Below are 26,532 nucleotides of genomic sequence, written 5' to 3'. Positions count from 1 at the left end.
GCAAATCCAAGAAATGTATGGCCAAAAGGTAGGATAATTGAAGTCACCATGTCAGAGGACGGTCAAGTTCGAAAAGCGAAAGTCATGACGACATGTGGTGTACTGGAGAGGCCAGCAATTAATGCCCCTATTATGGTTTACAACTCAACTCAGTTGAGTTGAAATTGAAACAACTCAACTTTAGAACAACTCAACTTATATTTGGTATTATGAATTACAACCAATATCAGTTGTAATTGTGTTGATGTTGCCAACCTAAAAAGTGCTTTTTTGTCATAAAATTAAGTGAAAAGTTTATGAATTTCTGTTTTTCGTAAATGACAAATGTATTGAACATCTTTTTATTGTAAATTCGCTTGAAATCAGTGATTAGTGAAATTTAAAAAAAAATGTTTAAAAAAAAACTTTACTTTGTTTTATATTAAAAATTTATTCTAAACATTTGAGTTGTAATTTGTTACAACTGCTTTTGATAAGTTGTAATTTTTTTCAAAAAAGTTGTAATAAATTTCAACTTTAAATTTTAAGTTGTTATCGATAATACCAAAGAGCAAAATTTCAACTAAAGAAGAGTTGAGTTGTAAACCATAATAGGGGCATAAATTAGCGATCCTAGACGTGACTGAGAAAAAGAAGTAAGCTTTCAAAATATTTCGCCTTACTGTGGGGGGGGAGGGTTGTTAGCGCCACAGTCTAATCGCTACTATGTATTACTAATTATCGATTATCGTTATTATTGTTTAGTTGTTACTTATCGCCTAACTTCCATTCGCAAATATTTGGATTGCATTATTTATATTTCCACGCGGTATTGTAATGAATTCATTTTTTTACATCGTATAAATAGCCATTTTTATTGTAAAATATACATAGATCGTGTTGTAATATCATAAAGAAGTTTAGCTCTTGGTTTCCATACGAAAAAGTTAGTAATTTTTTTGAATTATACACAGAAAAAAGTTTCAGCATAAATATTATGAACTGCTTTTATTGACTAAAGTTAATAATATTTAAGAATAAGTTCCTAAAATGTATGAATTTTTTAATTTTTTTATTTTTAAACATAATCTAGAAGCCTTGACTTAAAATATTAAAAATTTTCTTTATATTTTTCTGTTTGTTAAAAAATGTTTGAAATTTTCTTTAGAAAATTTTTTATTTCTTTATGATTTTTAGATTGAAAACAATGAAATATGCGTGTAACATGCAACATTTTCTGAAGAATGGATGTTTAGCTATATGCTGGTTTTTTTATTTCATATTTTTTTTTCCAGCATTTTTATTTATTTATCATAAAAATTCGCTAATATGTGATTATTTTCTAAAAAATGCAAGATATTAATAGGTAACGGTTATTTATTTACTGCATTTTTGATGAAAATCAAAGAAAATGAACAAAAAAACAAAAAAATCTTTCATGTACAAATTCATACATTTTATGAACTTTTAATATTCTGAATGAAAATGGTTTGGGAAAAAAAAGTCATGTTCGATTCATTTAATTTATTTCAAAATTCATTCCAAATATGAATTATTTTTTTCTGTGTAGTTGTTAAACTTTGTAAATAAATTTATTATTTATTAATGTGAATTTCAGGAATTTTAACGTAAAAGTATAAGAAATAAATAATAAAATTTGTTCCTAAAAATTCTTGTGCTTTTCGTTTATAATCTACAATTGGATTCATAGAGCTTGTGCGCTTCACCTAACAAATAAGAAAGTGTTAATTTACCAAACAAAAGAGAGTTAAGATCAAACCAAGTCGTGAACGAGACAAGAATTAAAATAAAATAAAATGCAGGTATACTTATTCAAATTCATACAACAGAATCAAAACAAAACAAGAATTAACTTACGAAACAAAGAAAAACAAAAAAACGCACATACGTATACACATATATACATATACAATAGAATCATATATTTTTATATCTTCTATCTTGTTTATGTTTCATATTGCCAACCCAGCGGACATTTTACGTAAAGAAGAATTGTGCTACGTGAACATTATAAATTAAATAAATTTAAATTCAATTAAAAATAATAATAAACACAAAACCTAAGTGAAAGCCAACTTAAAATGATTTGATTAAAATACAAATTCGGTGCCTTTTGTAAACCATATATATGTGTTTTTGCAACACATATATATGTATATGTATATATATAAACGTTTATTTGAAATTCGTTGGTGAGAATAATTATTCACGCGTTTGTTCCATCAATCATTATCTCCAAACTTTATTGCTTTGTTACAAGTCTTCTTCACTAGTCATTATCGGTTTCATATACTCTTCCTCATAGTTGTTAGATTAATTTCAATTTTTTTTCGATTTGTTCCTATAATTTTTTTTGTTCGCCAACTTGTTCGCCTTTTCAACCCCTTTACGATTCTGAGACTTCGTCATGTCAATCCTCGATGATTTTATTCGCGCTTCGGATCGCGTAGTTGAGTTCCAAGCCTTTAATCATTCTCTTCATACTGTGGTCAGATTTTAGGTCGCGTTATGACGAAATTCTGAATAAGTTTAATGAGTTAGAAGAAGATGTTGATGTTGCAACTTTGAAATCCCGATTCTTCGCAACTTTCGAGGCCCCTGTCAGAGATCTAGCGAAGTCAAATGAGATTTTAGACTCCCCATGTCGGAATAATAGCCCTCCTGCGCCTTCGAATCCCGTAACTGTCCCTTTAGTGGAGAACACTCCCCATATTTCTTTGCCTCCATGTGATACAGTACTCGTTTATCCCCGGTTTAGTAGATGTGCCATCTAATTAAGAAAACGCAAGGTGAGGCCCGTGAACTGTTGAAGACTTGTCCCATTACTAATGAAGGTTTTGAAATGGCATGGCGTAATTTGGTCGATCGCTACGAGAATAAGCTACGAGAATAAGAGGATTCTTATCAATGCACAACTAAAGATGCTATTCAATATTACCCCGCATACAAAAGAGACTTCAAACAATATAAGGCGTATTCAATGAACAATCAACGATTGCGTTACAAACCTATCCCTTCTGGGCACCGATACCGAGAACTGGGACATCATTTTCGTATACATTTGTTCCACGTGTCTACCCGAAAATACCCTCAGCCTATGGGAACAATCTTTGCCAAAAAGCACAGAGTTGCCAACGTGGAAGCAAATGGACGCTTTTCTGACATCCAGATTTTAAACCCTCGAATCCGTGGCTGACATTCGTACCACATTTGCAAATCCTAATACCTCTAATCCGAAAAGAATCCATGAAAAGAAGAAAGTCAATAGTTATAATACTAGTGTTACGTCCGATAAAACTATAAAATTCTCAATCTGCTCTGACGCACATCCCCTTAGGCTTTGCCCCTCATTCCTTTCTATGACTGTGGACGAACGTTATGCGGTTGTTAAGAACCAAAAAAGATGTTCCAGTTGTCTAGGTACCTCCCACGAATGGAAGAAATGTAGAAGTCAATATGTGTGCCATTTGTGCAAGCGCAAACACCACTCATTGCTTCATCGCTCAGAGAATTCGAACAAAGCAAATTCTCGAACTGTAAATAGACCCCCGAATCCAAATCCGAGTAACGCGCCTGTAATAAACCCCCATTCATCGTCGAATGTAGAAGGAAACCCTACCACTTCGGCCGCCACTGCAGCAGCAGCGCAAATGTGACAAACATACTCCATGCAGATACAGTCCACTTCTAACTCTACTGTGTTACTCGGAACCGCTCTTGTTCACATTTATTCCAATAACTTTAAATATATAGTTCGAGCACTAATCGACTCTGCGTCCGAGGCAACTTTTATTTCGAAAAAGCTACAAACTCGACTTCTATTAAAAACCAGATCTTCTCAAACTGAAGTTCATGGCCTGAATGGAGCCTTAACTGCTACTTCGACTCAACTCTCCAAGCAGATTTGACCATTCTGATCCTACGTTGGAGACTTTTCCGATATGTTTTCAATTCGGACATTGAGAAGATGCATAATTCCAATGCATAATTTTTCGAAATTCCCCCCAAGATGAACCTCAAGATTATGCTATGTGGTGCGGATCTAATGGCTACAATGATCGAATCTTTTCAACCCCAGCTCAATCTTAAAAAGCTTAAATTATTTCTCTGGACCGATTTAAGAATAGTCTTGGCATGGTTACAGAAACCCCCGAATAGATGGAAAACTTTTGTAGAAAACAGAGTTTCTTCCATAATTGAAAAGGTAGGAAGTCAATCGTGGTCTCATATTGACTCCAAAAATAACCCCGCCGATTTGGCAACCCGTGGACTCACTGTGTCTCAACTCATCTCGAATGATCTATGGTGGCATGGACCACCGTGGCTAAGATGTCCGAAGAATCAGTGGCCTACGAATTCTTCTAGTTTCTCTACCGAAGAAGAGGCGAAACCCATTCAAGTCCACTTAAATCAGCTTCAAAATACGGATATTTTGGCCGACTTTTCTGATTTCCCGAAGGCTATGCGTGTTATATGTCGAATATTCCGTTTCTATTACAAATGTAACAGGAATCAACGCCATAAGCTAGCCACTACTGAAGAATTAACTCGAGCTGAACTGGAAAACGCAAAATCTCGAATGATCATAGCAAGCCAAAGATTATGCTCCGAAAAAGTAGTCTCTTAACATTCAACCCATTCTTAGACCCCTCAGACATCATGAGAATCAATGGTCGATGGGCTAACTCCCCGTTATTAAACTACGACGAACGATACCCCATATTATTACCATACCACGCTCGGTACACTAGGCTATTCTTAACGTATTTGCATAAATACTCGCTCCATGGCCAGAATGCTTTATTGTACAGACTCATGCGCCTATATTATTATGTTCCCAAGTTTAAAACTCTGATCAAAACCATAATATCCCAATGTCGTACGTGTGTAATACAAAAGCGTCAAAAAAGTCAACAAATTATGGCAGCTTTACCCCCCGAAAGGACAATACTTTCGCGACCCTTCGCTAACACCGGTGTCGACTTCGCTGGATCGTTCGACATCAAAACATATGCAGGCCGAGGATGTAAAGTAACAAAGGGGTACGTGCTTGTATTTATATGTTTCTCGACAAAGGCCATTCATCTTGAGGCAACCAGTGAAATCTCGACACAAGCTTTCCTTGCTGCATTTGCACGTTTCTTCTCCCGCCGTGGGTGTCCGACTGTATTATACTCTGACAATGGTAACGCATTTGTTGGCGCTTCTAACACATTGGATGCAAATAGAACACAATTTATAGCACTTGTACGCCGAAAGCTGTTCGATCTACACTCTTTCACTCCATTAGAATGGCATTTTATACCGCCAGGGGCACCTCATATGGGAGGTCTCTGGGAAGCTGGAGTGAAGAGCTTCAAGATGCACTTGAAACGAGTCTCTCATAGCCACAATTTTACCTTTGAGGAGTTCTCCACTTTGTTAGCTCGTATCGAATCTTGTTTAAACTCCAGACCACTCAGTCCTAGTAGTGAAAATCCCACGGATCTATGTGCGCTAACCCCCTGACATTTCCTTATTGGTAGTCCATTGTTATCTCCCCCAGAACCTAATCTAATAGATCACTCGTCATAAGGCAAGATAATTTACCCCCCAACCAATGGCGAATAGGTCGCCGAAGTACGAACTGCCAATGGCATCGTTACTAGGCCAATCGTCAAATTAGTTTTACTCCCCAATCCCCAACAACACTAATAATTTTTTTCCATTTTATTCACAGCTATTACGATGCCCAATCAACGCCGTCGAATTCTCTCGCCATTGGAGGCTCTCCTTTGACTGTCGCCTATGCCGTAAGGACCATCCTCTAAGAAAATGCCTTAAATTCATGGCCATGAAAGTGACAAAAAAGTTTAAGGTTGTGAAAGGGCGCAAATATTGTGAGAATTGCCTTGGCCATTCACATTTGATTGTCTCCTGTCGCAGTACGGAACGTTGTCGACAATGCCAGGGTAAACATCATACATTGCTACACCGCCATCGACGCTTGCACGAGAAAAAACGTGATAGCTTCTCCGCCAAACATCAACCAATCAGTAGTCGGCGCTCTATTACGCTACTCCCAACTATAATAGTTAAAATGGAACTGGGAGACAAATATAGTAGCGTGAGAGGTTTACTTAACCCTTGTGTCGAGGTAACCTCTATAGCTCGCTTTCTTGTAGAAAGGCATAAACTGCCTCAAGAGAAGATTGGCTCAGACAGCTTTTGCCAAATAAAAATACGCTCACGTTTTGACAATGAGATTACCTACAATATATTGGCTATGATAGCGGATGATATGCCCCGTAAACAACCCAACGAAAAGATCGATCTAAGAGTCGCAAATCTTTACACTAACCTTCGACTGGCCGATCCATATTTTTACGCCAATTTTGAAATCAACTTTATTCTGGGAGCTGATATATATCCACGACTTATTCGGTCCAGTATTCAGCCGGAAACTAATGGCGCACCCATGGCTCAGGACACCGTCCTTGGCTGGACAATAATAGGAAAGTTTGGCATCTAACACAATCACCGAAATCACAACATTTGCTGTGTATAAATAAACCACTTTTATACATTTTCTTTGCCTTTTTTTATTACTGTATTTTTTTATTTCTTTTTACTTTAAATTATTATGTATTTTATTTTAAATGCTGCAAAATATAATTATTACCTATTATAATTGCTATTCCAAATATTACTTAAAAGTATTTATTTTTTTTTGCATGAAGTAATACACTAAAAAACTTTTGTTATAACTTAATTTTTCAAAAATTTGTAAACCTTTATTGTACAGTCCGAATTATAAGAGACTTATTTTAAGGCTGCATAGAAGCAAGGGGCCGGGATGTTTATATGTAAATAAGTTAATATTTAAGTGCTTTTAATTAAACATCCGTGGCTGTGGGAAACTTTCCAATCGCCGTGTGTTCTCTTGCTCTCTTGTGAAAAAAATATAATTGTTATACATTAGACCATATACCGGCGTATGGAGAGGCAGATAAAAAATCACCACTACACACACAATATTGGCATTTCTTTAATGAAATTGCACTGAAAAAAATATTTGGTTATTTTTAATTTTGAAGATTAAATTGCATTAGTGTAAAATGCAAATATTTATAAACAAAATGCAATCAATGTACATAAGAATGATAATTTCTTCACATAGAAACGACATTTCAAATTAAAATGTACAAGAAAAGAATGAAACAAGATGAACTTATTTACTTTCGTTGTTGAAAATTATTTAGGGTGTACGTTGTTTTTGTAAATTATGCTCTTGTTTTTGCAAGTTGTTATTGTTTTTTCATGTTGTGTTTGCAATTTCCTTAACAAAGCGACATCAGCCTGCTTTGTTGAATGCTGTCAAGCAACTAAATAAAATATTTGTATTTTTAACAGTGTGACCAGGTCTCAAAAAAATGTTGCGGCTAAATCCCATCCAAAATAATGCTAGAAAAAATGCTAAATTGATTTTAAAATGCCAAAAAATGCTAAAATTTTTTAAGTGTTTTTATGAACAATTCATATTAATTTGTAACTGAAATTCATTGTAATTTATAACAAGTAAGAAAGTATATTCTGCCGTGGTTGACCATATGAGTATAAAATTTGATTTATTTTTCGTAATAAAGCATTTATGTTGAATTGAACCTTGGTTCCGATATACTTAAACTCTTTTTCTGGGGGCTAGGTAAAATAAAGGACGGACTTTAACCATTTTTAAAAGGTTTTGTCATTGGATCAAAAAGCATACGTGCTTATTGTTTTGATAATTTCAACCTCTACCAGACGGTCAGACTTGCATGGCTTAATCTTCCTCAAAACACTTTAAAAATGGTTTTCATGTCACAAAAATATTGAAAATTCCGTTGAAATAATTTTAAATCTCGGTGAATAGATGTCAGGTTTATAACTCATACTTCCAAGATTTTTTCGGAAAAATATATATGAGAATGTATGAAATGAATTGAGAGATATATTCAAATCCGTAAGTTTGTAATTCTGGAATAAATTGTCAATAATATTTTCGAAATTTATGTATTTTTTTAATTAAAAAAAAACGTGACAACAAAATTACTAAAAATTTGCTAAAAATAAAAAGAACAGAAAATAGGATGAGAAAGTCTTAATTATATATTATTGATTTTTTTCAATACTTATTTCCTTATACTCCTGAAGGATGATATAAATTAAAACCTTTTTATTTCGTATAGGAAAAAATAAAATTTGTTAATTAACCGTCATACATAGCCTTTTCCAAAATTATATGTTTCATTCCATGAGCAAACAAAAAGTATTAGTTTGTAAAATAGCGTACTGAACGTATTTGTAAAAATATATGAAATCTCTTGAATTATTTCTATCACCTCGAATTTAAAAAAGCATTGGGTTCCAGAAAAATATTTTAGAATACAACATTTTAAAGTATTCACTTGTATTGGCGTAATTTTAAGTTATTTATCTTCATGAATCTTTTTGCATTATTTTGAATTACAGTGTAAATTATTACATTTCTCATATTTCTTGTTGCTTGTGTTTGGAAAGACATTTAATTCTGATTTTTTCCGGTTAAACCTATTTCCAATATAAATCTTTTTTGCAAAAATTTGTCTTTTTTTTTGTTTATATACTAAAATTGCAAAAAAAGCTAAAAATGCTAAAAATATTTTATAAAAATGCTAAATAAAATGCCAAATGCTAAATTAAAATTTTACAGCTAAATCAAAATAAAAAATGCTAAATCTAGCTGCAAAAATGCCAAAATGGTCACACTGATTTTTAATGCTCTTGTTTGGAAGTTCGTCTGCGATCGTGTTATGTACATGTAATTTGCCGAAAATCTTCGTTGTCAGAACAATACTAGCGCCGACGTCTGCATTAGACCTTAAGATGAAAAGAATTGTAACTTAAACTTACTTCTAAACAAAACCCCCAGGAAAAAAGTGCGTATATCGCTACAAAAAAAAAAATAAAGATAATTAACCCCCACTAATCCCCGTTTTATTTTATTATATTTGTCAAAAAATCTAACGACCTTACCCCAACACACGCAGAGAAAAGACGTGGATCAACATGGTTACTATAACTTACAATGTTTACTGCAACAATATATTGTTTTCAAAAACATGCAATCGTTATTTTAATTAGACTTTAATAATATTTTAATTACTGTAAACATTTTCATGTTCAAGGCAATTATAAATTTGAGTATGACTCACTATTATATTTCAGTGAATCATACTCAAATTTATATTATTATTATTATTTTTACAACAACTAAATAATGATAACAATGATAACATATTATGTTATTTACAACCATTTAAACTTACAAATAACCATTATATGAAATGAATTGAAATAATTCTCATTTGGTTTATAACATTAAACGTATGTATAAGTATTTCAGTTTGTATAGTTATGTTTTTGTGATGCAAATTGAAAAAACCGTACTGTTACCACGTTTGTGCAAATATAGAAATTTTAAAAATATAACACTTGAAAAAGAAAACACAAAATAATTAAGTTTTCAAACGTTAAAGTTAAATTATTTCTCAATAATGTGCTCTCTCTATTTATAATAGGTATCGACAAGAATTCCATGGCTAGTCTTGCCAAGAATAAATGTAGGGCTTACTTCGCCTCTAAAGCTGTCACATTCAAAATTGGGAAGGTCCTATTGGAAGGGCTGTTACATCAATCCTCGAAAAGGACACTAAAAACCTAAGAACACGGCATCAGTAACCACTACTGATAAAGTTGAGGAGTCAAATCCTAAAAGCGAGGAAGGTACCACTAACTCGCCAGAAGAAAGTGCAGCTGCCATTAATAGTACCAGGTTACCCAGGTCAAATCCAAAGAGCGAGGAGGTGAAAACCAACTCGTTGGAAGACAGTTTAATGGATTACCATGATTGAGGTTATCCAAATAAACCTACATCAGAGCGAAACTGCTACCAACGCTATGATGGCTAAAATTAACACAGGTAAAATACATAGCTTTAATCTAGTAACCTTGGAAGGTTCGCATCAAGGTTTCGGGATTAAATAATGTAAATTTCCAACTTTTCTACGCTGATACAGGATCTTGCACGAGAACATGTGTCTTATGTCACAAGAACTTATGTTTTCTCCTCTCAAAAGGATTATCCACATCGGATGCATCGGTACTGAAGCAAAGTCGTAGCAACATATTCCTCGCATCTGTTTACCTGCCCTTCGATTCTCCGACACTACCACCAACGTCGGATCTGATGAAACTGGTTGAAGAGGCACAAAGAAAAATTAAGAAAATTGTAATAGGTTGTGATGCCAACTCCCACCATGTAGCTTGAGGTAGTACAAACACCAATCGCAGGGGACAAGCCCTTATGGATTTCCTTAATACTAAAGACTTGATCACATTGAACTTAGGTAATAAAGCTATCCGCCACCTGGGACGCGTCCCAGGTGGCGGATAGGGGGAGCTAAGCATGGTCTTTTTCGACACATTGGACATAATGGTCGAAAACGACGACGCTAGCTCGAGATAAGGCAGACCTGACTAGATACATTTTTGACAAATGGTCTAACAAGCCTGTCATATCTAGATGAGTGCATGAATCAGGACAATCTTTTATCACATCAGTGGATACATTTTTGACAAATGGCCTACTGATATGTAAAGAGATGGTAGAGTGCTGATATGATTTATGGTACACCTGATAACAGGCGGTCATATATGATAACAGGACTTCTCCTGTTCCCCATGCACAAATCCGCGGACCAAAACTGTCAACCCCACCCCCATCCCCATATTTCCCAATCCACCTAGTTTATCCCTCTTCAATCCAATCCCAAGAACCCATTCCCTCATCCCCCACTTGTAAGGTTAAGGTGGTTGGAAGCAGTGCCGAGAACCTGAATGGCTAGTTAGTGGTTAAAGAGGACTAGTCGTTAACAGCTCCCCTCCGATGCCAGGGCACGGATCGGTTGTAGTGCTTAGCCTAGCCCACGTACGCCGTCCCTGCGTGGGTCGTCCACCCATTACGCGCCTACTCGTGGGAATCACATGGAGAAAAAAACAAATAAACAAACAAACAACAAACAACCCGTGGAAAGCCAGTTGGGGAAACCTAAACTGGTGGACTGCAAACAGCCTGCTATCCAACCTTCTGGTGATAGCACGGCTGAACGCAGCGAGGAAATCTTGTCCGTAGTGGCAAGCACCTCATCAGCTGCACAAGCCTTAGCTGGTACGCCAGCAAATACCCCTGCCTCGGGCACTGCGGACCAAGCAGTGACCCCCGCGACTTCTGGACAGGTTGGATCGTCGAACTCGATGTCGGGTCCAACTAATGCCCCCTCAACCGCCCTCACGGCTAACGAAAACCCCCCTAGTCGCAAAGATCCATCTAGGAAGGCTTTTGTTCAAAGGCGTGCCGCCATGCGTTTAGTCGAGCGACTTGGAGTTAAGTCGGTCGATACGCTTACCCCGGACGAAAAATCGTCCCTAGATTGGGCTAAAGCCCTACTGGCTCAGCCGGAGTGTTCTGACCCTCCTACAACCTCAGATGCAGCGGACCAAGCTACATCTGCAGGGCCTAAACGGCAGCGATCGGAGGAAGAACATGCTCTCCAGGCAGTCCCACAGCCGAAGACTAAACGTCAGAAGCAGTTCGAGACTCGTATAGTCAATAGACCCTACAGCGAAGTTGCCAAAAACCCGCTGGTTAGGGCCATTGTTGACAAGAGTGTCAACGACGGAGCTATCTCCCAGGATAAATGGTTGATAATCCGTCAAAAAATGCTGGAGGTGTATTGGAAAATTCTCAAAGAGAATCCCGGTCCATCTCCGCAGAATGATGATGCTGGCTGGTACCAAGGTCACATCAAACTGCTGGCGTGCACGAACGAGCGCTCAGCAAACTTGCTTAAGTTGGCGGTTACGTCTATAGGGGAAGTGTGGCCCGGCGCGAAACTTGACGTGATCCCGGTTAGTGAGATACCTCGCAGACCGAGATCAATCACGGTTATTCCGGCGGAACCACACGAACCAGAGGCGATTCTGGCGTACCTTCAGAGTGGAAACCCTGACCTACCTACCCACAATTGGAAGGTAGTCAAGGTCTCCGAACCTGAAGGTGCTAACAGAAAGGCGGTCGTGGTCCTTAATAAGGAATCGTTGCCGTTACTCCGAGAGAAGCAAGGCAAAGTATACTACGGATTTGATAGTATCAAGCTGCGCGTCTACCGGGGTGACGACAAACTAGACCCCAAACCGGTAAGCACGGACGGAGGAAAGGTAGACGATACCACTAACTCTGACGACCAAATGGACGCCCAATCAAGTACAGACTTGATTGGGAATCTATTTGATAGCCAGGGCGAAGTGATTGACGAAGACGAGCTTCTGAAAACAGACCCAGAAGACGCCGACGTCACAATCGTCTACGACCCTGACCAAGATGAAGGTGATCCAAGTGAACCTTCACCACTCTAAAGCAGCTTCAGCTGCATTACACCTCCACCTTGGATATCAAGGGGAGGATATAGCGTTGATCCAAGAGCCGTGGACCCATAACGGCAACATACTTGGAATCAACATAAAAGGCTATAAAATACTATACGCAAAAGGCACAGGTAACATTAGATCTTGCATACTTGCTAAAAGCACCCTAAATATCTTCATTCTATCTGATTACAGTGATGAAGATACAGTAACCGCAGCATGGGAGACAGAGGAATCCACAATGTGGATCCTCTCCTGCTATATGGCGCACGACCAGACAGACCCCCCGCCAAGTAACACGGTCGTCAGGGCAGTAAGTGCAGCAAACGGAAAACGCATCCCTGTTATTATAGGCGCAGATGCAAACGCACACCATACACTATGGGGTAGCACCAACATCAACACACGAGGTGAGTTCGTATTAGACTTCATTTTAAATCATAATCTTGAAGTAGTAAATAGAGGTTCAGAACCTACATTTGTAGTTGCAAATAGACAAGAGGTACTGGACATAACGCTTGTAAATACAAGTCATTCGCACATAATCCGAAACTGGAAAGTATCGGAAGATTGTTCCTTTTCAGATCATAGATATCTCGTATTCTCGATAGAAAATACACAGGAAAGGAAAACCCCCTTTCTAAACAGAAGAAAGACAAGATGGGAAGAACAAAATCGAATCCTGACAAGTCTTCTTCAAAATACGCCGGAAATAAACAATACAGCAGATATTGATAGAGCTATAGACAACCTTACACGCTCTCTTAATCAAGCAACAAGAAGAACATGCAAACCTTCGATACCAAAGGGTAAAAGTAAACCTCCTTGGTGGTCCTCGGAAATAGCGAAGACTAGGAATAGATGTCGCAAACTTTTCAATGAGGCCAAAAGATCAGGTGAATGGTCCACATATAAAGCCTCATTGAATAAATTTAAGAATCAGGTTAGGAATGCTAAACGCTGCTCATGGAGAAGCATCTGTGGTAGCATCGAAAGCTCTTCAGAGACAAGTCGTTTATGCAAAATCCTGTCTAAATCACAAACCGTTCAAGGCTACATCCAAAAGCAAGACGGTGAGTGGACAACGAGTGGACAAGAATCCCTACAGGAATTAATGGACACTCATTTCCCAGGTAACTTACCATTAGATATTACAATGGAAAGACCACAAACGTATTGTCAAACCCCGATCGGAATCACTATAGACGAGGGAATGATAAAATGGGCAATAAACAGCTTTAACCCATATAAGTCACCGGGCCCGGACGGCATAATTCCAGCTGACCTGCAATATAATGCAGAATTAGTTATACCATGGCTACTTGAAATATTTCAAGCCTGTCTTACATGGTCATACGTACCAGAACAATGGACCAAATGTAGTGTGACGTTTATCCCCAAAGGAGGAAAAACAACGCACATTAAGGCAAAAGATTATAGGCCCATAAGTCTATCATCGTTTCTGCTTAAGACCCTAGAGAGGATCATTGACGTCCACATAAGATCGTCAATAGATCCTATGCTCCTATCTCCCTCACAACATGCCTACACCAAAGGCAAATCAGTTGAGACGGCCCTACACTCACTAGTGGGACATATAGAAAAGTCCTTGGAATTTGGTGAATACACGTTAGTGGCCTTTCTGGACATAGAAGGAGCCTTTAACAACGTCAAACCCGACATCATCATATCAGCTCTAGAAGAGCTCGGTATTGAGACATCAGTGATTAAATTCATAAAAGACCTTCTTCAACACAGGATTATCCGTTCTAACATGGGAATGGCATGTATTCAAAGAATGGCAATCAGGGGCACACCTCAAGGTGGAGTCCTATCACCACTTTTATGGAATGTGGCCATAAACAGCCTACTAATGAAACTGGACAACCAAAGATACAAGACTGTCGCTTACGCAGATGACGTTGCGGTAGCAGTATCAGGTTTCCATCTGAATACGATATCTCAAAGACTCGAATCAGCACTCAATCTACTAAGTAAATGGAGCGTTGATAGTGGTTTGAGTGTAAACCCTAGTAAAACCGAACTTGTACTCTACACCAGGAAATACAAGATCGAAAATTTTACCCTACCTCGACTAAACGGAGTCGTACTCTCACTTTCGAACAGTGCGAAATACCTAGGGGTGATACTTGATAGTAAACTATCATGGAAGGAAAATATCACAGCCAGAGTAAACAAAGCCTTAATGGCAATGTACATTTGCAAGAAGGCCATAGGAAAAAGATGGGGACTAAATCCCAAACTGGTAAATTGGATCCATGAAGCGGTTATTAAACCTATTCTCTTTTACGGGGCTGTTGTCTGGTGGAAAGCACTGGACAACAACTCCAATTGTATACTTCTTGATAAGGTACTAAGAAGGATAGCAATCCTTATAACAGGAGCACTGAGAACAACTTCAACCAAATCTCTATTCGCAATGCTTAATTGGATCCCAACGGATCTGATAGCCAGAAAACTGGCACTCATCACTGCCCTCAGACTTGATGCCATAAATGCTTGGACACACAGGCCATACGGCCATGCGGCTATTATGAGGGAAACATCTTTCCTCCCGGGCAATATTGATTACTGCATACCCAAACCTTTCCTCCGTAGGGACTTCGGATACACAATATCCGAAAACTCTTCACCGGAGGATAACAGTTCCCCAAGAACCCTCCTGGTATATACGGATGGTTCTAAAAAAGGGGAACGAGTTGGAGGTGGCATTTTTATCCCTGAATTTGGAACTAAAATAAGCTTTAGGATACAGAATAATTGTAGTCCACTACAGGCTGAACTATCAGCCATAAAAAGAGCAGCAAATTGGCTTTGGTACTACAGAATATCAAACAGAGATATTCAAATTTGTACCGACAGCCAAGCTGCTATCAAATCCCTGATTGGTGTATATACTACATCTAAACTAGTCCAGGAATGCCGGGCATCCTTAAACAGGATGGCGAGACATTCAATAATCGTGCTCAAATGGGTACGGGGACACGGGGATTTGACTGGCAACTATATCGCTGATGAATTAGCGAAACTAGGAGCCTCAATGTCCGACAGAGACATAGACATCTTTTGCGGAATACCGCTAAAAGCTTGCAAGACCATAATAGATGGAAAGTTCTATGAAATTTCTCAGACAAGATGGCGTAATGAACCAACTTGTATCAATACAAGGAAGATATGGCCAAATTTGGACAGTAAACGCACGTCATATCTTCTGCAACTAAACCGCCCTCATATCAGCAACCTTGTTGCTGTCATTACGGGGCATATCTCATTGGGAAACCATGCAAGAAGACTTGGAATTCCCCACAACGACTTCTGTAGAAGCTGTCAAGACGAAGAGGAGGAAGAATCCATCGAACATCTTCTCTGTCAATGCCCGGCGCTAGCGGACACTCGATCCGTATATCTAGGAAAACGACTATTTGATGACTTGTCAGAACTATCCAATCTAGGACTGGATAACATAAATGCCTTCATCAGGCACAGTAACTGGTTCTAGGACCACCAAGCCATAATTAAGGCACTCACTAGTCCGCAAGGACAGACCTCTCAATCTTCTCTTCCACTTCAATTTCTCTTCTATGACTTAATCCTAAACTATCTTCTACTATCCTCTACCCTCTTTCTTTTATATTTTATTATCTTTACAGGTATCACAAAGGGACCAACAGGACCCAAGTGTGCGTCTTTGCAGCCTGAATACCTAACCTAACCTACCTTCGTCAATAGAATCAGAGAAGTATTAGATATAACTATATGTTCAGAAGAGCTTATAAACAACAGTCAGGATTGGAGAGCACGAGCACTCCTTTTCTGACCATCGGTACATAAGTTTCAAAATACTAAGACCACCGCCAAAGTCGACAAAATTTCGAAATAAGTCTAAAACTAATTGGACAGTGTTCGGGACCTTCCTAAAGAACCGTTTAGGTAAGAACACTTTTCAATGTTGAAATAAAGAGGATATAGACGCCAAAGTGCCATGCTTTAATCGTTCGAGGACCGCTGCCCTCTGCGAGAGCGGAGTTTTGCCCAAGACAAACTGGGTAACTGGGCAGATCCGAAACCTTGGAATGACTCTTCGCGTAAAAAGACCGCAGTATACTGGGATGAGTATCGAAATAAACTTGGTGAATAGAAGAAAATCGTTCGAAAAGCCAAACGATACTCCTGGAAACTTTTCTGTTAACAGGTAGATGGTGTAAATGACGTATCGAAGATAAAAAATTCACATTCAAAACGCATGTCCAACTTAGGATGGTGATGGGACAATGCAACTTCTAATGAACTCTCATTTCCTACCAAGTATATCGAATAACATAGATGAACCGAGATTGGAGGAATGGAAGGCTAACACGGAAATTGTTGTTACATCTGATACGGTTAAAGGGGCAATAAGAGTTTTGCTCCCTATAAAGCTGCAAGGCCGAACGGAATTTTCCTGATACTTTTTCAGATGGAAGTGGGACTGGTTTACGTACATCTGTCTCAGATATTCAATGCATGCTTGAAATTGTCATATACCCCAGTTAAATGGCAGGATGCAAGGGTAATATTTATACCCAAACCAAGGAAACCTTAGTGTCGCATAGCTTGGAACGGATAGTGAATAGTATACCAGACAAAGACCTTAGATATAAGCAACATGCTTTTATAAAGGGACGAAAGGTGGAAACCACTTTAAACGAAGTTGTCCACTACATAGGTGAATACTTCGATAGCAAACTATAAACACTGACGGCATGCATTGACATCGAATGCGCCTTTAATAACGTGCACACTAGAAGAGCTGAGAAAGGCTCTAGTAACATCAAATTACTACAGGGAGTTCAGCGTATATGCTGATTGGGTATAAGTGGTGCCATGTGTTCTACTTCAACCAAGGCTCGGGAAATGTTGCTAGATATTCCACCCATTGAAACATATTTAAGATAAGAGGCGGCGCTTACAACCGAACGGCTCTTTACTTTAGGCGAACTGCCCAAAAGCAGTTATAGGACACGTTATTAATGTATACTGAACACATTGGAAGGCTAAATACAATCACAGTACGTGCCTGATCGTATACCAGACACAGAATATGTCGGAAACTTTGCAACGCTGATCCCAGATAGAATGTCTTGGTCAAGCGGAACATTAGAGCAAATACCAGTAGTAGTCCGTTGTTACTCGGATGTCTCTAAATTGAAGGACAGAGTAGGGCTGGGGTTCTATATTGAATACCGTGAAACAAAAATATACCACCGTTTATATAATCATAACATAAACTTCCAAGCAGAAGTCCGCGCAATAACGGAATGCGTTAATTGGATTAGAATAAATATGGCGCCCACAGCCCTTAATATATTTACCGACAATCAGAAGGCAATTAGGGCAATATCAAGTGATATAATTATATCTGAGACCGTATTGGATTGTAAGAAAGCTTTTACTGAATACTCTCCCTGAGGTAAGATTTACATCATATGGGTAACAGGCCACTCGGGAGTAGTCGGCAACGAAAATGCGAATGCAATAGCTTTAAAGGGAAGGGAGCTGGAGGTAGTTAACCTGACAAACGCAAAACCATTCGACGCAACAAAAGCTGAATTAAAAATATGGGTGAGAGAATTCCATAAGGCCTCTTGGAATAATGAAGCGGAGGGTAGAACCACACAGATCCTATGGGGTGACCCTGGTGAGAGCAAGGCGAGAAATCTCCTCAAAATGAGGACCGATAGTGGCCTAGGTGTATTTCTTCAGATTTGAAGTAGTATACATCCTCCTATCAACCTAACCTAACCTAAGTCAACCAAAAACAAACATTTTAAATATTCATATTTAATGAAGCAAAAAACTCAAATATAATGTTTTTGAGTAATTGAAACTAAACGGATAAAAACTGGTAATTATTAGTCGTTTTGATATCTTTTTTAAATGTTGTTCGAAGTCAGTTAAATTTGATTTGTAGTTTAAAAAATCCAAAAAGCCATCGTGATGTATTTTTTGTAAGTCAACATTTAAGGGATATAACGAAAAAAATGTAACATTTTTGTGTCTATGAAATTTTGCACGAAACAAGGGTAAAAAAGAAAATATTTTCGACGAATATAGGAAATCTGCGTTTGCTGTATGAAATGTTCTATAGACATAAATTTCTCAATATTAATATTTGAATGGACCGAAGAACTCACAAATATCGTGTTTTAAGGTAATTCAAACTAAACGAGTAAAATTTCAATGGTATTTGATTTGTTAATATTAGGGACATATGTGCATTAATGTATAACCAAAAGTAGGGCCTATTCCTACGTGGTAGCCAGTAGTGTTCTAATAACGAAAACCGTTTTCTCGTGTTATTTTGGTGCAAAAGCCTACCCCGGCAAATTGATTTTTTAAAATCTACATGTTTGGGTACTAAAGTTGGAAGGAGGATAAACCGCAGCCCCTGTAGTTGCTTTTGTGTGTTAAACAATGACACTTTATTATATCAAAAATTTCCTATTTTGTATTAATAAATTTAAAATTTTGTTAAAAGTAAATATCGAAAACTTTAAAACATTAACGCCCGGAAAAAGATGATTTACTTTTTCAACGTACTCTTTTATACCCTATGTGGAATGGATAGGTCCGATTTGAAAATTGTATAAATGTTACAAACCTACCTAATGTGCATATTTGTGAAAAGTGATCGAAACATGAACCAGTAAGGTACAAAAAGGTAAAAAACTTTTGGTGCTTTTTGTTTCAATCAAATGATTGTAGCTTTATTAAATGACAAAAAACTAATTGGCGAAAAGGAGTAACATTTTTGTTTTTATACCCTTCACCTTCGTGAGAAGGGTATATAAAAGTTTGTCATTCCGTTTGTAATTTCTATAATATAATTTTCCGACCCCATAAATTATATATATTCTGGATCCTTATATGTAGCGGAGTTGATTAAGCTGTGTACGTCTGTCTGTCTGTCAGTCTGTCAGTCTGTGTGTTTGTTGAAATCAGTTTTTAGATATCGGCAAGATCCGAATCTTCAATAATTCTGTTAGACATGCTTTCGAGAAGATCGCTATTTAAAATCAGCAAAATCGGCCCATAAATACCGGAGATATGAGCAAAAATCCGGGACAACCTGTGAAAATTTCATAAAAAAGACAGTTTTTTTCATGCTTTGATATATAAGCAACAACAACACTGCTTATTCATTGAGTATTTCGTTTCATATGTTTGGATGGCTGTGTGTTTCATTGCATTGTGCATATTTTTTTGTTTCTTGGTGTATTCAGTTTCGTATTTTTTTTTTTTTTTTGGAGTATTTCGTTTCGTATGTTTGGATGCCTGTGTGTTTCATTGCCTTTAGAGTCCGACCGAACTCAAAATTGAGTTCGGTACCGAACTTCGGTAAATTTGAAAGTTCGGCCGAACCCGAACTTCGAACTTTGTTCGGTTTTCAAAGATCGGTGAACACGAACTTTTTTTAAATGAAAAATAATACTTTTTTATTTTTGTTTTTTAAACGATTTATGGACAATGATATAATTATCAGTAAGAGCACGCTGAGAAAAAACATGGTTGTGATAACCATGTTCTAAGAGCAACATACTATGATTAAAATTATGATTGTAGTCTAAATATATTATCGTTATTGTAACAATTTTAAAATATCATATGATTAAATACCGTCAAAATATTCCATCATTATATTTTTGTATTTATCATAATATTGTTATACATGATATTATGATCCAATGTGATCAAAATTTCGTTTTAAATATGTATCGAAATCAAAATGAATTTTATCGAATCAGTAAAATTAGTCTTTAAAAAAATAAAAAATATATATACAATACTTATCACAATTCGCAAATTTCAATTTGCCAATTTATATGAAATTTTGTTTCATAAAAAAATTTAAGTATAATTTCATAAAAATACTAGTATGAACGTTATAGTTATGAACGTTAGTAATTTTCTAAAGCGAACATTATATGGAGGCCATGTCCAAATGTAAACCGATTTTGTCTATTTTGAATACCAATCAAACTGCAACAATAGTTTAGGTCCTATCGTTCTTTCAAGAGACTGACTGGCTGACAGACATGTCTAGATCGTTTGAGAATAAGAACATAGAAAATTTAGATGTTACAAATGAAATCAAAGATTTATAATCGAAACTAGATAATTCAAATTAAATGGTTAAAAGTTTTTCAAATCAGCCGAAAAAACGAAAGGTTAAAAAGGCGTTTTGTACCTATGCATATCCGAAATTTATTTATCAGGATGTATGATAACTTCTTTAAACAGATTTTCAGCATTTTTAAAACTTTTTGATGATATAAAAATATGATAAAAAAACATTTTATAAAAAGTTCGGCGTTCGGTGTTCGGTCAAAATTTCGCCGAACACCGAACCTCACTTTTTACCGAACTCCGAACCCGTACCCGAAAGTTCGGTCGGACACTAATTGCCTTGTGTATATTGTTTTTGTTTCTTGGTGTATTCCGTTTCGTATGTTTGGATGCTGTTGGTTTTACTGCCTTGTGTATTTTGTTTTTGTGTGGTTATTTCGTTTAGCGTTGTTGTTGTTCATTTTGTTTTGCTATTGCTATAATAATGATATAATGATATATATAATATATACTATTTTGGTAACTTTATTTTTGAATTAATATGCCATTTACACCAACCAAAAACTAACAGTTTTTGGCTTTATTTTGGTTTTTGTTTGAAAAACTACTTAAATTTCCTTGGTTTTTCCATACAAATTGAAAACTACTTTCAACTAGTTTTTGATAAAAACCCAAACAAAACCCAATAAAAATAACAAAAATCCAAACTTCCATCCCTGGCTGAGCTTTTGTAAAGCTTTTTTAAAAGAAAATGTCAAATATAAAAAAATAAATATTTTAAAATTTTTCAAATTTACAATGAATTGTATTCAAAATATTGCTAATTTAAAGTTAATTTAATTAATAAATTAATTTCTTCTTTTGATTGTTTACCTTTATAACCGACGGTCACTTCTACGACTCCTAGTGGCACGAAAATATCACCAGTATAAGTTCGAAAAGCTTTTCTTGTCTTTTACATTTTTACATAATATATAATTGATATTTATCGATTTCTTCAAAATAATTGTCATCAGACGAGCACGACTTAACAACATTAAAATAATTGTTTGATTTTTGTTTTAATTTCGATTTTATGAACACTTGTTTCACATGGCCTGTTTTATTACATGCTAATCATTTTAATTTTTCTTTGTTTATTTTGCATACTTTTGAAAAATGATTATTTCGTCCGCATCGAAGACACCAACCTTCTAAACCAAATTTTCGATAATTGACATTAGCTGGTGAACGATTGCGTTTTTTGTTTTGAAATGACTAGTAGATGGATTATTTATTATTTCATTTTTCGACGATTTGCATGAAAGAAACATCTGTATTTTGTAATAATTGTTCTCGAATTGCATTATCTCTAACACCTCTTATGAACTGTGCACGGGGAAAAATATCAGCCACGCATTTATTACACGCGCATACGAAACCACATATGTATCGAAGCTCTTTTCTTCAAAACAGCAACAAAGTCTGAAATCCTTTGGCATTTCTGATCATTTTAAGCATTTTTAAGCCTTTTAGCCTTTTCTAGCATTTTTGTAATGTCCGATTTAGCCTTTTATTTCTGAAGCTCCTGGCAACACTGCTTTTTAATTTGATCAACTGCATTTCTAGAGATCCAATACAAATTCTAAATGGCTCAATGAGGATTTGTTTTCAAATGCAAGGAGGTGACCGAAAAGCTAATTGTGTTGTTTTTTTTTCCTTCTCACTCAAAAATAATTTGTTTTTGTTTTGCAAAACAACAAAGTTGAAAAGTTGTGTGTATTGTAGAAACGTTTGCGAATTGATAGTTTTAATACACTACTCGTTAATCGATTCAGAAAGATTTTAAAATTCATAAATATATTTTTTTATAAAATAAATAAAATGTGTATATGAAACTAAAGAGCCGCAGCTTGCCGACACCTAGTATAAAACAATAATATAGCTGTTTCGTTTTCTTTGTTTACATAAAAATACATCCCTGATCTAATAAGACTTGCTTGTTTTTTTTTAATCATTTAAAAAATGAAGAGAGCGATTCGACTGTCAAATTTTCCATCCTTATTTTCGCTCAATGTGTGATGGTTACATTAGTGCCCGTCTACACCAGGAAACCTTTTTGGTAAACTTTTGATTTTGTGTGAGAGAGAAAGAGAATGAAATATCATTAATATCTTTCTCGGTACCTAGTTTCTCGCACTCGGAAACTTGTTTTGTTTTTGTTCTCATTCGTACAAAAACAAACGTAGGAACAAAAGTTTCTACGTGTGGACCGGCACTTACATATTGCGTTTAGACCATCCCATCCGCTCTCTTCTAAACAATATTTTGACAGATTATATTACTTGTGGTATAATGTAAAAGGGGCTTTACAGCTGTGGAATATAATTTATTTTTCATATTTTTGTGTGTTAATTGTTTGTGGTATATCCAGATATCAAACTCTGAATCATCTTCGTTATCATCAGATGTATCCTTATTGGATGTTGTAGATGAGCTTGATGTATTGAATTCCCGTGTATACTTATTTAAGTAATTGATTACTTTTCCTTTGGCCATGGATCTGGGGTCTAGTGTAGTTGAGATGGAAAGAATTGCCGAATGTTCTATATTATCAAATCGTCTTCCAAGTTGTTTTTTATTTCTTCTTTAAATTAGGAAATCATTTTATTTGTTGGTTTCATATTTTCTATTACCTCCCAGACACAGCTTACTTGGGGAATAACTTCACTCACGGTTACGTATCTATCTCCAGAAATTTCCTTCCTTTATTTTTCAAACGGGCACAGATGTGCCATCATTTCTTTTATGCAGTCTTAAATCTACTTAAAATCATTGGTATTGCTCCTATAATGGAAACTAATTATATGCTGTAGCATATAAAAGCAAGAATTCCATCTGGCGCGAACATCAAGATTCATCTTTTTTTGTTTTTCTTTTAATCCCATCTTTACTTGTCTTTTTCTCAACTGATCACTTGAATTGACGCTTCTTTTAATGAATTTTATTATATTTCGAACTTTGCTTATTAATTCCGTGCATTGTCAATGGATTTAGTTACTGCTAAGTTGATGGTATGAGCAAAGCAAGGGATAATTTTCTGTTACTCAAATATTTCTCTTTTAACTTTCATTACAGTGCAATCATTATCTGTAATTACAACTGAAACCTTGGGAATAGAAATATGCCACTCGGCGTAAATTTCTTTAAGTTTATCCTTTATGTATGTACGCTAATGCGTGACTTTCTGTTAATTCAAAAACAACTAATGTACCGCGGAGGAGTTTTACTTTATCCAAAAAGTAACACCTACGAATAATTTATTCTGCATTGTTTCTGTCCAAATATCAATAACTTTCTGCTTTATTTATATGTGATTTAAAAATATTTGTTGTTTACTGACTAAACATATTTAACCGATCCAGAATATATAGTATAATTTTGTGGGTCTACTACATTTTCTTATTTATTAATTCAAAATGAAACAATAGACATATACCCGTAAAATTGTTCATATTTTGTTAATGAAAAATAGTTTTTTTAATAAATTGTGTTGTAATTTCTATCACTATTGCTAAGATATCGGTATTGAAATTGGTATAATACCGGTGTTGATACCAGTATGATAACGGTATTGTACCGGTATGATACAGGTATAAGGTTAAACGGTATTTGAATACCGGTATTTATACCGATAAACTTATTTCGGTATCGGTAAAAATACCAGTATTCAATTTTAAACGGTATTTATTCGGTATTGATAGAGACGAAGACGGTTATTTGTTTCATATTGAGTGTTGACAACTTAAATCGTAGAAGAAATCCGCACCAAATTAAAATTTATTTTAATTTGTTTACATTTAGAATTGCCATACCATTTATACTTTCTATGAACATGACTTTTCATGTGTTGAATAAATAAACTATGAAATACAAAAAGAATAAAATGGCTACAAATCCGCAATCGCAGCCGCAATCCATTTAATTTGCATTTTCTTTTGGAATCAGAAAACGCATCCGCAGGTTTGTATTTCTACTCTCATACATTTTTGGTTCTTTATTGTGATTGCTTATTGCCGGTTCACACAGGAAAACTTTTTTTGGGAAACTTTTGATTTTGTGTGTGAAAAAAAGAGAACGAAATGTCAAACATTTCTTTTTTCCACACACAAAATCAAAAGTTTCCCTGTGTGAACCGGCACTTTGTAGTCTCCTCCAAATAGTTTCCAATATTCGTCAAGCTAACAAACTTGTATTTGACAAAAATAGTGTTTCATTCAATGTACTTAAACTTCTACATGTAGCACCGTGCGCAGAGAAATATGGAGCACTTCCCTCATTTTCCGCATACGTATTTAAAAACAAGTAAGAAAGTATAGTCGGGTTTGGCCGACTACCTGATACCCTACGCCAGTTATGAATATTAAATGTGATTTACATATTTTTCATAATAAAGCATTTATCTTGAATATTACCTTGATTCAGATTTATTGACGAAAAACTTATTTTCTAAAAGAGGTTTTATATGAGGGATGTGGACCGATCCCGATAAAATGGGCTGGATAGATTTGCATTTATATAATATTTATATATAATATATATAATATTTGTCTGTGCTAAATTTCATTGCAATAACAGAGCTAATAAAAGAATTGCGGATATTCAAGTCACTTTCTGAAGGGGCTTTGTGTGGGGGCTAGGGTCAAATGAAGTCCGATCATTTCGAAATTCTGCAAGGTCATCAAGGCTTGTATAAAACTTAGTTGTGCGAACTTTCATCGAGATACATTTATATTATACATAATTATGAGCTCAAAAGCCCATAATGGACCGATTTTAACCATTTTTAATAGGCTTCGTCCGTGTATTCCGAATTTCATCAAATTATCTTGAAAATTGCGACCTGTACTTTGATAACAACGTTTACATGAACACAGACGGACATCGTTAAATCGACTCAGAAAGTGATTATCCGAAAGGAAAGTTTGTAATTGCATTAAACTTATTTTATATACATAAATATTATACTAACCGTTATTTTCTCTAAATTCTAATTTTTAGTCAACAAAAAGTTTAGTAATTGTGAAGTGCTGACTATAAAGTTCAAAGTTTTAAAAGTTATTTTATAATACTCATTTTTTTTGGCTTTAGTGACATTTTTCAAATCACGTCGAAAATTGCACTGTTTGTCGGCCACGCCTACTTTAGGGTGGGCGGGCCTCTAAAGTTCAAAATATTAATGGCTATATCTCGAAAAATATACATTTGTTTGGATATATATATATAAATGAAAGGTATTTCAAAGACCTTTCTGTCAATTTTGGGATATTACCCGATATTTTTGAGGTTTATCTGGAATATTTTTGAGGTACCCTTATAAGTAAGTATATAAATTAGATTGTTTAAAAGCCAAGATATTGAGCTTTTTATTAAGGTATAATATGTTTTTTAAGTGTCTTTATTAAGCCAATCCGGTGTTCGACATACCATAGCGGAGAAAATCCTTGCGCCCCATCGTAGACCGGCTATTCAGGAAATCTTTATTAAGCGAAGCCGGTGTTGGACATACCATAGAGAAGAAAATCATTGCGCCCGGCCGTAGACCGGCTATTCAAAAAATCTTTATTAAGCGAAGCCTGTGTTGGACATAATTCATTGGCTATTAACATAAATATATAAATTTTAAATAGAATTATATAGACATTTTTTCCCGATTTCTTTTAGATGTTTTTTTTCCAGTCGGGTCAAAATCTCGAAAACTGTTGTCATAGCATTGTTGTATTTCATGATGATCCCACTATTTACTACTACTTTGTGAAAAGCCCTTCAATCACAGAAAAAACACTGTATAAAACCAATCATTCGTATAAATTTAAGATAGAATTAAACGTAGAAATTGTTAACGAGTCATCTACATCTATTTAAGTGATAATATTTAATATT

The 26,532-nt window shown here is 35.9% G+C and overlaps 2 protein-coding genes across 5 annotated transcripts in view; one reads left to right on the top strand and one right to left on the bottom strand.

Annotated features, from left to right (window-relative positions):
- Positions 1-26,532, bottom strand: part of LOC119616157 (acetylcholine receptor subunit alpha-like) — a 154,539-nt gene that overhangs the window by 108,104 nt on the left and 19,903 nt on the right. The window lies entirely within an intron of this gene.
- LOC119616158 lies at positions 10,443-16,282 on the top strand. Its single transcript, XM_037972427.1, has 3 exons — positions 10,443-12,614; positions 12,679-12,893; positions 16,155-16,282. The coding sequence occupies exon 1, from the start codon at positions 11,044-11,046 to the stop codon at positions 12,472-12,474; it is 1,431 nt and encodes a 476-aa protein (XP_037828355.1). The 5' UTR covers positions 10,443-11,043; the 3' UTR covers positions 12,475-12,614; positions 12,679-12,893; positions 16,155-16,282.

This window comes from Lucilia sericata, unplaced genomic scaffold (assembly GCF_015586225.1).
Source record: "Lucilia sericata isolate MDLA Ls3-8-SP2 unplaced genomic scaffold, ASM1558622v1 Contig000060F_arrow, whole genome shotgun sequence".
In the NCBI taxonomy this organism is placed as follows: Eukaryota; Metazoa; Arthropoda; class Insecta; order Diptera; family Calliphoridae; genus Lucilia; species Lucilia sericata.
Note: the sequence above shows the minus strand (reverse complement) of the source record. Positions and strands in the feature narration are given on the sequence as shown.

Excerpts from the sequence above, each read along its gene's own strand:
- LOC119616158 (XM_037972427.1), top strand. The coding sequence starts at position 11,044 with ATGGAGAAAAAAACAAATAAACAAACAAACAACAAACAACCCGTGGAA.